The 15,120-nt window shown below is 38.2% G+C and overlaps 1 protein-coding gene across 1 annotated transcript; it reads right to left on the bottom strand.

The window, feature by feature from the left end:
• Positions 1–1,409: 1,409 nt before the first annotated feature.
• LOC121327885 (sodium/potassium-transporting ATPase subunit alpha-1-like) lies at positions 1,410–14,962 on the bottom strand. The gene is made up of 23 exons (XM_041272193.1): positions 14,824–14,962; positions 11,314–11,445; positions 10,849–10,908; positions 10,124–10,327; positions 9,904–10,017; positions 9,649–9,783; positions 9,431–9,548; positions 8,923–9,191; positions 8,447–8,645; positions 8,242–8,351; positions 7,598–7,732; positions 7,222–7,414; positions 6,932–7,107; positions 6,679–6,815; positions 6,353–6,503; positions 5,938–6,106; positions 5,700–5,854; positions 5,350–5,473; positions 4,656–4,801; positions 4,422–4,552; positions 4,140–4,241; positions 3,956–4,047; positions 1,410–1,625 (listed from the first exon to the last, which is right to left on the bottom strand). Exons 1-23 carry the CDS (start codon positions 14,833–14,835, stop codon positions 1,597–1,599), a joined length of 3,093 nt encoding a protein of 1,030 aa, XP_041128127.1. The 5' UTR covers positions 14,836–14,962; the 3' UTR covers positions 1,410–1,596.
• Between the last annotated feature and the right edge of the window lie 158 nt (positions 14,963–15,120).

Raw genomic sequence — 15,120 nt, 5'->3', positions numbered from 1 at the left:
TTTTACCCCTTTTTGGTTTATGATGGAGAAGCAGCACACTGTTTGGAGTGGCAGTTTTTGTTTTGTTTGTATTACAGCACAGGGACTTAAATAGATAAATTGGCCACCTACTGACAGACCACCCACGACTGAAATGTATATATTTTAAGTCCTGGTACTGTGATACAAACAAAACAAAACCTGCCAGCTGCTTCTCCATGTTTTCACAAGTGAAATAGAATAAGAGCAATAAACAATTAGTGACAATAATTAGCAAAAAAAAAATAAGTTTCCCTATAACTAAATTTGGTCACTTGGGACATTAACTAGTCCACAGGTTGATTCCTACATAACACACTGTCAGTAAAAATAAAACAACATTATTACAGGACATCTCTTTCTTTTTGTTCCAAGTTAACAACGTACAAGGAGACATACACTATGTGTTGCTCATTAATTCCGAGGGGGGCGTCGCGGGGGGGGGGGGTGGGGGGGGCTCCGTGGTTCGGTCACATGGACTTCTTGAGCATTCTACAGCACTGGGGAATCCCACTACAGTGCAATAACCATATAGCTGGGCTTACCCATAAAGTAAGTGGATCTCCCGGTACTGTAAACTGCTCCAAAGCAAGTTCAGTGGTCATGTTGAGGATGTACTGTAATTTACAGACATTTATAAATAAGTCAAATGCAAGTGTTTTCTGTTTGCAGACGATGTAAAGGTCTATATTTGGTCCCAACTACTCTTGACGTCTCCAATTCATATTGGGATTAAATGAATGCTTTAATATAGAGGGGATAATAAAAAGTGGGCACAGTATGGTTAATTTATTGGTGAATGACCATTATAAAATACAGTTATGAGATTGCCCCTGATGTAGCGTTGCAGGGAAAAGGTATATACTGCAACTAGACTAACAAAATCATAGACTGCTTCTGTATATCAGATATGAAGACATTATTTGAAAGTGTGACATTTATTATGATGAGACCTAAACCATATAACTGCTTGAAAACCACACAGATGTTTTTGTATGGGTTTCCTTTCTGTTTGGGGGGGGGGGGGGTGACTAACAGGTGACTAACAGGAGTTCAGGTGCAAGACAGATACTTTGTCTATTACTGCAGTAGTACATTACTAGTGGTCAAGCACAGGGGTGTTTGTGGAAGCAGCAAATGCTTGTGCAAATATTGTTGGATTGTGTTATGTTTGCACATTTAAATGGTTGCATTATTTTAAAAAGTTTGGAACAGAACTGCATGTTGATTTACATTTGCATAAAATAAAACAATTTTTAACCTGTGCATACTACAGTACAGATATACAACCTAGGGGGGTTGGAAGAGGATATATTGAAGTTGTGGAATAAAATAGATGAAACCCCCCCCCCCCCCCCCCCCCCCCCGGAAAAATAGACAAAGGCTAAACCTCAACTTCACTGAAAGTTTATTTTAAGTTACACATCTGTTAGAGACCCTATACAATTTATACTACAAAACAAAGGCATATCAAAATGTCTTGGTTCTGTATCTTTCAGCAGCTTCTCAAGCATTCTATATAAAAACACATATCCAAAGATGCAAGGTTAAAGGACATGAGTGATGTAGAGCAACAGTTTAGTAGTAGGTCTCCTTTTCCACCCAACCTAGAAAGAAAATAAACATATTGAATAAACTTTCCAATCATCATACATTTATATTACATTTATCTTACAGGACTGTTGTGCCACAATTTCAAAAAAGTATGCAAGCTACAACCTATAAATGTAAAAATATAAGTTCATGTAACCTCCAAGATTGTGAGTTTTAATAGATCATGCTACAGAATGTCATTGGCAAGTATCACAGTTAGACAAGCAGTTATGTAGATCTGTGCACATCTTAAAGCATTACGACATGTTTTTCTTGTAGCACTTGTAGCAGTCTGAAAACATCCAAAATTGTGATTACAGTGCACTTTGTCAGAACACTAGTGGTAGATGTAGTTGTTGCCTGTCGTACAAACCAGTTGCAAATGAGTCTTGGGTGAATGTACTAAACAATGAGTAATGCTATTTGTAACTTTTTAGGGGATGCTTTGCAGCAGCAGTTTTTGTTTACGGTTCAAGCTTAGTAAATATGAAATGATCTGCGTTCCTGCGAAGATATTATAATATCAGATATATCAGATATTATACATTATAATATCATCCTTCTCAGATATTATAATGAGATGTACATAAGCTGCCGGCAATTGCAACATTTACAATTGCATCAATTTGTTAAGAACTTTTGAAAGCATTTTAAACTGTCGTTATTATTGCTGGCATTTCCCAGTCTGCTTTGTCTTGTGCGTTGCCACTTGTGCTCAATGCATTTTTGAGGCAAAGGTACCTAACTTTCCTGAAAGGCAGGGTGTACTTACAAGCCTTGAAAACAAAATTTTTATGACATTTCTGGTTTCCTCCAATGTGTTGGGAACAACAGACTGCACACATGCCACTAACTCCTCCAGCTCATTTTAAGCATCTGTATAGGCCTATGATCTTTAGGAGACTGTGTGTTCTAGTGGTTAAAGAAACAGGCTTGTAACCAGGAAGTTCCTGGTTAATATCCCAGCTCAGCCATTTAGTCATTGTGTGACCCTGAGCAAGTCACTTAACCTCCTTGTGCTCCATCTTTCTGGTTGTAAGTGACTCTGCAACTGATGCATGGTTCACACACCCTAGTCTTGTATCTTGTAAAGCGCTTTGTGATGGTGGTCCACTATGAAAAGCGCTATATAAAGATTAGTATTATCTATTTTGTGTCAATTGTCTATGCTACTAATAATATAATAATAATAATAATAATAATAATAATAATAATAATAATAATAATAATAAAATACAAAACCCTAAAATAATTTTGTTTCAATTTAAAATAATCTTTGATTCGCAGTGTACAAATGTGTAAAATGCAGCAGCAGGATTTATTTTGTGTTACTGGTAGGCTATAGTAAAAAGAAAGTGTGCTAGCTATTCATTTGATTTTACTATTGTTCTGTACATACCTGCCAAGTCTCCCGATTTTGTTGGGAGACTCCCGATATAGAGGGTGAATCTCCCGTCTCCCGATGAGACTCAAAAAACTGCAGATAATTTAGATTGCCAATTGTAATGCAGTACTACCTTAAGTACATTTTCTCTAACAAGCACCCACCCACCCCTGCTTTCTCGCTCTACACAGGGAATACAGTCAAAAAAACTGTAAAAACCTCCCCCTGCCATTCCCCACTAGTGCCCCAAAAACTCTCCTGATTTTGTATTTTCAAAAGTTGGCAGGTATGACTATGCTGTACAGGACTACTGAACAGATTTATATTTTTACATAATGTAATGTGTAGCCTATCCAAAACACATGAGTTATTTCATGATTTACATTTAAAATGCACTGAGCACTATAAATGTATGTGTGTGCAATTTTATTGTATTTTATTTTATTTATTTTTAAACCCAACACCTCTTTATGTTGGACAAACATGTCCGGTTTAGTGAGAAGGGCTACTATATGATTCCATTTTTTATACATAAAACAGTATTCAAATAGGTGAAATGAAGACAGAATAGAATGCATTGTACAGATGACGTTTACATTGAACAAAAACAATGTTATTTTGATTCTTGCATCCTTGCAGGTATAGACGTTATCCTTTGGGCTCCCTCTGCTGCAGCAAACCACAACTCAACTCCCACTCTTTATTTGAATGTCACTTTGAATACAATGCTAGAGGTTGTGCCAAGAAGACACAACAAATATTTTAATTAGTATATTTCGGCTGTCTTTGTTAGAATAACATATTTTATATCCATACATAGGACAAAATGTTTACTTTGCTAAGTGTCACAACGAAAATGCAAACTGTGGTATGTTTGCTCTGCGACTGGGGCATCTTAGTACACCAAGTCCTAATGATGAAACACACCACACATGCAAAATATTAATTTTGTTGCCTTACCTCCTGGGTAGCGTCGTATGATAACCTTTCTGATTTCATCATATATGAAGACAATGACAGCATAGGGGACGGCACAAACCCACCAGGTTGGTCTAAGGAGAAAAATAAAATAAAATTAATAAATGTCAAAAAATAACAAAATAATAATAAAAAAATAAATAAAAAAAAAAAAACATTAACTTACTTCAGAGGGTACATTCTCAGGGCCACATCCGTTCCAGGGCAGTAAGACAAGAAGGCAGCCAAAGCGGTTTCCTCAAACAGCCCAAAGATAAGGACGTTGTTCCTGTTAAAAAAATAAAAAATAATAAAATAAATAAAAAACCACCCACACAGACTGCTTTACAATACCAAACATCATATTTCTTTAACAGAGACCATGTTTAGTAATATTTATTTTTCTTCACAGTTTTAATGTAGTTGACGGTCTTACCACTATCAGTGTGTCACCAGTCTCGATACTTACTTCATTCCCTGCTGGAAGAGAGAATTTTTTCTAGTTTTACAGATGATCAAGATGGCCCACTGCACAATCACAATACTGATAAAGAAAGCAGTTTGGCAGGTAAACTCGACAATCTTTCTCTGTTCATAGGTCTGTGAAAGACAAGACGACAGGTATGTTAATTTTAGTGCAAAATACTTCCATTTAATATTCTATTCCCCACCCCCTCCAAAAATTGGGTTGAGGATTACTGACCCACTGCTGTCCACAGCTGTCTTCCAAGTCATTGATGCTTCTGTCCTCCCATTCAATACGGATTCCCAGCAGTCTCTTGGGCCAGAAACCATTATCAGAAAGAATGACAAAATATGTGAAGAATCCTCCCATAGTCGAGATCATACCTGAAGTAAGACAGATACCTTTTAGTTAAGCTTTTATCCCCCTCACAGATGACTCCCTATGCCCAGTGGATAAATGGGAATGCCTATTATAACTAATGGGGAGAGCAATAATATGAGCCGTATCTTCAGCTCCTTTAACAGAGCTTCTATAAAATCACACTTGTTGAGGAAGAGCTGGCATGCTGTGCAATATAATTAGCAATTGCCCATGTAGTGCCACTTTCAAGCTTTCCTTTTTCCAAAATACAAAGGCCTTATTCCTTCCATAAACATATTTTTACCAGAGAGAAGCAACCGCAGTGGTTCCCTTGAGGGGACACTAGAATTTCAATTGCAGAAAGACTCAACACTTAAAACAAGCAATTCTTCATTAAATGAGGATTACAAGTTCTAGACACCAGTAGGGATTGTTATCACAAATTGTACCAATATTTGTACACTTGCAATTAAAATAAAGGCTACCAATTACAGAAGGAAAAGACTCAAATGTAAGCATTTCATGGTTATTTGAAACCCTTCTTAAACTAGATATCAGCTTTTCAGCTTACCAAATTGCCCATAGGCAATACCGATCAACCTTTTATTCATAAGTTTGTCTGTTTTGGGATTTCGTGGCTGTCTCTTCATGATGTCACTTTCTGCCCCTTCATAAGCCAGGGAGATAGCAGGAATCTAGACATGAAAAGCCAAAAAGAGTTAAATATGCAAAAGCACATAGCTTTCACTGCAACCAGCAAAAACAGATCTCATAAAATCAAAAGACAAAATATGTTGGAAAAATAAGAAGGATTTTCAACTTCACATTCTCCATTTAAAAAAAAACAAAAAACAAAAAACAAACACATTATGTTTTTTAAACACAATTTTTAAGCTTAAAATAATAATCATCAGTTCTTACCATGTCAGTACCCAAGTCAATGCACAGGATGGTTACAGTTCCCAGAGCTAGAGGGACGCTGGCGATAATGAAGAAGAGGAATGGTGTGATTTCAGGGACGTTACTTGTCAGGGTGTAAGTAATTGACTTCTTCAGATTATCAAAGATCAGACGACCTAGTAGAGTATGAATAAAGAGTCAGACAATTCTGTTTAAAAAATAAAATAAGAGGTGGACTTAACAACATGGCCTGTCTTACCTTCCTCTACCCCAGTCACAATGGAGGCAAAGTTGTCATCCAGAAGGATCATGTCTGCAGCCTGTTTGGAGACGTCGGATCCAGAAATACCCATTGCAACACCAATATCTGCTTTCTTCAGGGCAGGGGAGTCGTTCACTCCATCACCAGTCACAGCTACAATAGCACCCTGCAGACATGGAGGAGGATGTCATGAGCATTTATTTTACATGAATACAAAAAAAACCCCATCTCTTAAGTTGAAAACTTGAAGTATAAAAAGAGAAGAGTTTATCCAGAATCTCATTTAATGAATTCCGAAAGTTGCACTTCATATTTCCTAGCAGAGCTCCAATTTGAAGTGGCATTCTAGGACTTTCCAAGTATGGTGTACACAGCAAGACTATTTTTTATTATTAATAATCCAATACTGTACCAGTCTTTGAAATCCCTCCACAATGATCAGTTTCTGTTGAGGAGAGGTCCTGGCAAACACAATCTCAGTGTGGTGCTTCAGCACGTCATCCAGCTGGTCACTAGTCAGATCCTTCAGTTTTCCACCATGAATTACACAGGCCTTGGCATCTCTGTTAGAAAGGACTCCATTTTACAGTGGTCTTTAACAACTCAACAAGCAGAGTAAAACAGGAGACTTTAAAATAGAGCTAACATCTACAAATATGCTTTAAAATAGGTAGTATAATTACAGTACAGTACTGAAAATTATTATTTTTTAAAACAACTTTGTATCAAATTGCATACCTGGGGTTGACTTCTTCGACAGGAATGTTCAGGCGAGCTGCAATGTCCTCAACAGTTTCATTTCCTTCAGAGATGATTCCCACACCCTTTGCAATGGCCTTGGCTGTAATAGGGTGGTCACCAGTAACCATGATAACCTGTAGAAGGAAGAAAATAACAATAATTGAGAAGTGCATATTTGGTAATGATACTGAAGACAAAGTATGGCTAGGTATGACATTTCTTATGAAGTCTTAATACAATATAAAATTACCTTGATACCAGCACTTCTGCACTTGCTAACAGCATCGGGTACAGCAGCACGAGGAGGATCGATCATGGCCATCAGACCAACAAAGCACAACTTCTCAGTAGGGAAGTTCAACTCTTCTACATCAAACTTGAATCCTTCAGGAAACTGATCATCAGGAAGCAGCATATGACAGAATCCTACATGGAAGATATGGTGGGATAAAAGCTAGGTTTACACTTGGTCACTTTCACACATCAAGTGCAATCCTAAAGACTTCAATAAGCAACCATTTTGTGAATGTAGTTTCTTACCAAGAACTCTCTCTCCCAGTCCGCCCAGCTCAAGGTAAGCATTTTGGAAAGCATCCTTCATCTCATCATCTAGTGGCTGCTCTTTGCCTTGAATCAAGATGGTGGTGCAACGATCAAGAATCCTTTCTGGGGCACCCTTCATCACCAGCAGATAACAAGATTCACTGGGGTTTGCATTCCGGTGGATGGAGAGCTGAAGACAAGGACAGAGGTATTAATTCTGCAAGTGACAGTTATAAAGATCTTCAACTTTGTAGTAAAGTTCATGCTTGCCAGAAAATGTGCAAGAACAAAGTAAAATTGTTGGTGCTTTACAGAGAATTACAATTTCAGTGTGGTGCTTCAGACCCACACAGAACCATTCCTTCATATTTACCTGGTACTTGTTGGTTGAGTTGAAGGGGATCTCTTCAATTTTGGGGTTCTTGTCTCTCATGGCCGTCACAGACCCACAGCACAGCTCAATACATTTCAGTAGGGCAGATTCTGAAGCATCACCAGCTACTTCTCTCTACAGATTTATAAAAAAACAAAAAAACACACACATTTGAGAAAGAACAAAAAGAAACCACCACTTGCCTTTGGGCCTCTACAGCATGTGACAATTTAATCCTGGCCTTGCCAATGACAACCAGACTCAACCGTTTTCTGCAGCTGAATTGTCACACTGGGATTTAGAGCAATAATGTACATCACATTGTAGAATCCCTTCTGGTTTAAAGTTGTAAAGGTCCAAGGCTTTTAATAGTCTGTTTTTCCAGTCAAGCACCTCAAGGGAGAACAAATAGTTGCAATTATGAAATCATGGAAGTTGCTGGACACAAGATTTGTTTCAACAGCCTCATTGCTGTCAGTGGCCTTCAGTCATATTTAAAGAATTGGATACACCAGAGAATTTGGAAAAGTACTATTATATACTAAAAATAATCCCCATCTCAGTTATTGAAAGCTAGTGCCAGAATTTAGGAAGAAAACAAAAACACACAACACTTCAAGCAGCACTTCTATAAACAATCCTACCTTAAGAATTGGTACAGACTCCTGTGCAGCCTGGAATACAGCGCGGTTGCAGAGTCCTGCGACACGAGCAAGGGCAGCCCAGGTGGAAGAGCTCTTATCAAAGGTACCACCTGTAAAGAGGATATTAGAATATGATCCCATATGCATACATTGAGTCAAAACAAAGGCAGTTCAGAGAGGAAAACACAGGAAGTGGGTCTCTTACCACTCTGGTTCTCAGTGGTGTCCGCTTCTTGGATCTGGTTGTCAAACCACATGTGAGCAACAGTCATTCTGTTTTGTGTCAGGGTGCCAGTCTTATCAGAGCAGATAGTGGAGGTGGATCCCAGAGTCTCTACAGCTTCTAGGTTCTTTACCAGGCAATTCTTACGGGCCATTCGCTTTGCTGTGAGTGTGAGGCAGACCTGAGGTAGTGGCAGAAGAGATTTAAATATTTTCCATTTACTTTACGAAAGGGTCAGCAATAACACCCAAAAACTGCTAAAAGTTCATGCAATACAGAGATGAATCAGCCAAGTCTCCACCTTCTTGTATCTTCTTCAAAAAGAAACAGCCATTTGATATCAGTACACTGCAATACAATTTTTATAGCACACTGTTTTCACTTTAAAAAAAAAAAAATCCTCATAGATTCAGTGGGTGGCTGTGTATTTATTTTTTCTAAAAATCGCCCTTCCATACCGTGACAGTAGCCAGCAGACCTTCTGGCACGTTGGCAACAGTAATTCCAATGAGGAAGACAATAGCCTCCAGCCAGGTGTATCCAAGGATCAGGGATAGGATGAAAAAGGTAACACCAAGGAAGATTGCCAGTCGAGTGATGATATGGATGAAGTGTTCAATCTCTCTAGAGAGGGGAGTCTTGCCAACCTCCAAGCCAGAGGCTAGAGTGGCAATGCGTCCCATCACAGTGTGGTCACCAGTGTTAATGACAATGCCGCAGGCAGTACCTAAAAGAAAAAGGAGGGAGAAAATTGAGCTACTTTGGGCTCAATTAGAACTAGATATATGACTGGATAGAGCTTAAAAAAGTCAAACCATCCATTAATTTATTATTTTTATTCCTGTGTTACGAACAGATTTTTTATTTTCCCAGATAACTTAGGATAAGGATGCTATCATGCAAGATCAACAACCTTTCAACAAAAAGTACCCCCCCCCCACCCCCAGCCTATTATTAGGTCTGTACCTTCTACACAGCTGGTGGAGTAGAAGGCAATGTTCTTCGTCTCAAGTGGGTTTTCATTGGATAAGTCAGGTGACCTGGTCTGAAGTTCAGATTCACCAGTCAGGGAAGAATTGTCAACCTACAGAATACAAATATAGAAAAAGCATAAGCATCACCCCATGCCCCCAATTTTAGAGTTATGCTTCCAGTTTGGTTATCGCCTTTTACTTCAGACTTACCTTGCAGCCATTAGCAGAGATGATTCTCAAGTCAGCTGGGACCCTGTCTCCTCCCTTCACTTCCACTAGGTCTCCAACCACAAGTTCCTCAGCATTAATACTGTTCTTCTCACCATCACGGATAACTAGGGCTTGCTGGAGATAGAGAGAGGCATTTTGATTTGTTCAAAAATTCAAGATTAAAAAGGAGTTTTAACCCCATTTAAATTGGTACCTAGTTTCTTTAACTTAGCATACATGGAAGTGTTACAGTACCTGAGGAACCATGTTCTTAAAGGACTCCATGATCTTAGAACTCTTGGATTCTTGGTAGTAAGAGAAACAGCCAGTGATGATAACAACAGCAGCAAGCACGACACCTAGATACAACTGTGGAGAGAAACAGACAGACATCGTATCCATCTCCCATTAATTAACTAGTTAGTACTACAAACAAGTTGCCGTCCAGCCTATAAAACCTTATTTGGCTTCTTACATTATCAGAGACAGGTCCATCTTCCAAGGCAGCCTGAATTCCACATGCCAAGAAACAGAGAATGGCTCCTGTCCACAGCAACAAGGAGAAGCCTCCAAACATCTGCTTGCATAACTTCACCCATTCTGGGGTTGTAGGGGGAGGAGTCAGGCAATTGGGACCATTATGAAGCAGGATCTCTGCAGCACGGGCGACTGTTAAACCCTGCAGAAGGTAAATTGGGAATTATGAACACAAACAATTTCACCTGTCTATAGTGACCACTCTTAAGCTGTTTGAGTGTATGTATATATACCCTCCCCTTCCTTAATTCAAATGTTTACAGATGAAAGGATTGACTGCACTTTCTGCCAGTGAGACTTAAAGGACCCCACAGTTTAACCAGTGTCTGGTTACTCGGAACAAAGCCGTTTACCCTGAAGCCTTATACTAATTCAAGAAATTGTGTTACATAATTGAGACAGTTCATACAAGAATAAATAAACTGTATCTTAGAGACCACAATTTGCAATACATGTATATTTAACAGATATGACTACATAATTACAAGTATAATTACAAGATAAATTAACAGTTAAGGAAATGTAATCTTAAGTATTTCTGGAATAGCCTAGATGTCAGTCCATAGTCTGTTTAGGGGTTATCAGTACTCATGGACACAGACTATCCCCTATCCCTGACAGAACTGGAAACAGTGCAGTTGGTGAAACAAGTCAAAAACGTACCCGACTGAGGTCTGTACCATACTTCTGATGCAGTTCATCGAAAGTAAGTTTATGGTCATCCTACAAATGGAAATAAAAATTGAAATTGGAAGTTTACAAACACATGGTAATACCTCAGAGCTTTCATCTATCAACCAGGAAGCTCCATGCAGGGCACTATCACATAGTAGATGACCTCATAACTTTTAGATAAAATTCTAGCAAAACATTTCAAAATGAAAGATTTCAAATGTTTACTACAATAAAGACCCTGTATATCGGTTTCTAATCATGATAAACCCAGATTATTGTGCATTACCTTGGATGCTGATCTCACCAGCGGCATGCACTCTTACCTTCCTAACAGTCAGCTATGAGACAGTAATGCCCTCTAAGCAGGGTTCCATTACTGTATTGTTCAACAGCTCCTGTTTAGTTGGGAATCTACACTTTGCTTCTCATTAAAAAGTGCAGGCAAGTCTTTACCAAATCTACTTCTTTCTTCAGCTCTTCCAGATGTCTATCCTTCTTCCCCTTCTTCCCCTTCTTCTCCTTCTTCTCCTTCTTTTTTCCACCCTGCTCTGATGTTGCATCCAACTCATATTGATCACGTCCTTCCTGCAGAGAGAAATATTTTTCAAACCAAGCAGAAGAAACATTTTAAACTGCATTCTATAGCATAATAATAATAATAATAATAATAATAATAATAATAATAATAATAATAATAATAATATTCTTTGGAGAAGTAGGCAGAATTGTTAGACAGCTTGTGACGGGGGTAAAACGGGACGAGACCAGCGGAAAAGCAAAGGTCGAACCGTCCGGGAATTCCAGAAAGATCGCTCGCTCCGTCCGAACGCGAAAGTCCACGGCCGCCGCGCCACGTACCCCAGTCAGAGTTACTATGTACACCAGGAGCCCCCTAGAGGCCAGCGCAGGAGCGCCAGTGAAACATTATTTATATTTATTTTTATAACTTATATTTTACTGTGTGAGGGACTTTGTAAGTTGTACCTTTTTATTTTTCTCCTCCTCCTTTATCATTGTTGATATTGGTGGGGGAATTTATTTTGACTATTTTTTATTTCATTACTTTTGTTTTTACTTTCTTTTTGATTGGAATACTGGTCGGTGGCCATCTACGGCCAGACAAATAAAAACCCTGCTGCGGGGAAAACTATTCAAGCCTCCTGTGTACTTTTTGCCAGTCCCATCATCACCATCATTTCACTCAGCCCACTAACCTCCTACATAGCTTTAACAGTAACTATGTAACTGGATAATAGTTTTTGGCTACTGTCCATTAATAGCTTGTCCACTATGGACATTAGAGCACTGCATTAGGTCCTCAAGCATGTTAAACCACCACATACCAAGCAAGGTCAACAGTTCATAACCGATTCTTTCACTGTTAGGCCATCTTGACAGTACACTGTTTTAAATGTTTCACTTTATGTCAGCAAAAATTAGAAAATATAGAAATATACCCTGCCACTAACTATGTACTACCAAGAGCAATCTTTACCTTCTGCCTCTTATCAAATAAACTTTATAAAAATGTTAATTAATGCCTTGGCATAAAATTATATGTTGTACACAAACCTTGTCAACTTACAAAATTCTTTCAATATTTTTATTCAAATTGGATTCAGAATTGGGTTCAATATTTTCCTGAACAACAACAGTGTTAAAACTGCCCCATTGTGTTACCCAGCTGGTTTAGAATGGGATGTCAGACTGGCAAAGCACTGAAGACAGGCAATTCTATTGCTTAATGATGACATAAACTTCAGCATCGTATGACTGAGCAATGGCGCAATGAAGTACTACTTTGATCTGCCATCAGATCCCTGGTTATAAAATGAAGTTACCCAATATTTAACAATGAGAAATATTCGATCCTCACCTCTTCCTGTACTTTCCCCTTTAACAGCGTTGTACATGCTCTTCTGCTCTATTCAAGTTTGGACTTCCATTGCTTTTCAATGTTAACCAGCTAGATTACTTGCAGCCTATGTGAGCATTTACAATAGTAAATAGTCTGCTTAGAACACATTGGTACAGATATGTTGTTCTTTGAATAATATTGCAGCTAACTACCAAATTTGTATGATTTACAAAGCAGAATTAAAACAAGCAAGTTCACTTGTAGTACTTGTTCAAGTCAATTATTCCACTGTACACAATCAGCAACAGTACCTTCTATACACACATGACAGTATAGTCTGGTATTTAGTCAATTTTTTGGGGGAAAGAGGAACGTACAGATCTTTACTCCAGTGAAACCCAGAGGCAAATGTGCCCACTTGGACTGTTTTTGGAAAAGCTAATTAGCAAAAACCAATCTGAGCAGACTGATCTGAGTCTTGGTTAGTCTTTTAAGTCTAGTCTAAAGCATTTAGCAGTCTCTCCTTATTTGATGTAGAGGCTTTCTGTATAGATGACTGCTACATCTTACATGGAAGTTTGCTGATTTTTGTGGGGTAGAATTGAGAAACATTCTTAAGCATGTCAGCATATAGAGTTTAGAAAAAGTAATGGACAAAATGATACACATTTATGAGGCTTTAACGAGTCACCTCCAATCACAGCCACCTTATTAATCAGATAAGAGGCTGACCCATCTGCAGTCATACTTTGAAAATCCAGTGGCAGACAGAAATATATTTGTTATTCTTTTCTTCTGTTTTGAGGCCATTCTTGAGCTACTGCCTATTTTTACTAACTGAAGCCCCACGCATACACAAACTGTACAGTCCTACCAAGCAACTTGTTAGGGAGATGTTTGCCCCTTTCAGTTACTGATGCCAGAATGAACAGAAAAGCATCACAACCAAAACAAAAGCTTCAAGCTCTTGCACAAAGGAAAGGTGAGAAAATAAAGTTCTGCTCCAGTGTGATAGGGTTTTACTGCACTGCACTTAATTATTTCTTCAAGAAATTCCGATGGGATGACCTGGTAGTTAAGCATGCTGAGGTCTTTGATTTTGAAAAAAGGAAAGCTGTAACATTCTCATCAGTGGAATACTTCATGGAAAGATTCCCAAATGCTCTATCTATTTTGGGTATAAGTGGAGCTCCTGATGCTGAAAGACAGTATGATAATTTCACACACTATCAGCAAATGCAAGAACTTCATGACTTTAAGCTACAGATGGTCACAGTAGATGAAGATGGAAATGAACCGGTGTGTATCAACAAACTCTGGAACCATGCAGCTGGTATAAAAGATGCCAGTGGCAAACTCTTTTCAGATTTCTAGGCAAGATTGCAAAATTAGTTCTTCTTTTGCCACATAGCAATGCAGAATCAGAGAGACTGCTCGGCTATGTTTCAAGAACAAGACAAAAAAACAGAGCGAATCTGAAATGTACTAAGACACTAACAGCCCTGTTGAAGTGCAAAATGAATAAGCCCAAGAAAATGAAATGCTATGAATTTATTTCCACTCTTGAACTTCTTAAGAAAGGCAAGCAAGACATCTGGGAATACAATCAGCAACATTTGATGTCTAGGCTAATTCAGATCTTCTTTTTGGGAAAAGTGATCCTCAAAAAGTATGTCACACCTTGAATTGTCTGCATTATACCCAAAAAGTGGATTGTAAATAGAGTCATCATTATTCATTAAAATTTTAAAAAATACCACTACTTTATACTCCGTGTTTGTAAGAAATGCATGAAACCCAATATGAACAAAGCCACCCACTGCATCAAGTGCCCACTTTTAAATTAAAATGCTTTAAAATGGTGAAGTCAAACGTGTGTACGAATAGCTAAATATTTCCATCACTTTCACTGTACAAGTCATTTATAACTTGACCAGGGTTTGTTCGCACATAAGTAACTCATAAACTATGTATTAAATCACAATCCCCAATCCTGAAAGCATTAGATAACAACCACCTGTATGCACAATCTTTTTATTTATTTATTTATTTTTGTTTTGCATTGCTTAAGATTTAGCCTTTAATCAAAACTGTATTTCACTTACCCCTTTGCCCATGTTTACTATTTTTGTATCTTCTTAATTAAATTCCAGGTATTTTTTTTTTATTTTTTATAATATTAAATAAATTGTGAAATTCATATTAAAAATCAATTTATTGCGACTGGCTGTTCTCTTTCCCACACTTGCCACTGCCAGGACGTCCAGGCAATCTTGGTTACCTCTGTGTTCAAAATACTTGTATAAATACTGCTTCGAATGGGATGTTGCTCTTTTTGCCATGGTAACCGGTGTTATTAAGGTGTTAATAAGGCGGAGCCATTGTTCTTGAGTGGATTATTA

This window comes from Polyodon spathula, chromosome 15, assembly GCF_017654505.1.
Source record: "Polyodon spathula isolate WHYD16114869_AA chromosome 15, ASM1765450v1, whole genome shotgun sequence".
NCBI lineage: Eukaryota > Metazoa > Chordata > Actinopteri > Acipenseriformes > Polyodontidae > Polyodon > Polyodon spathula.
This window is presented reverse-complemented; position numbering and strand designations above follow the sequence as displayed.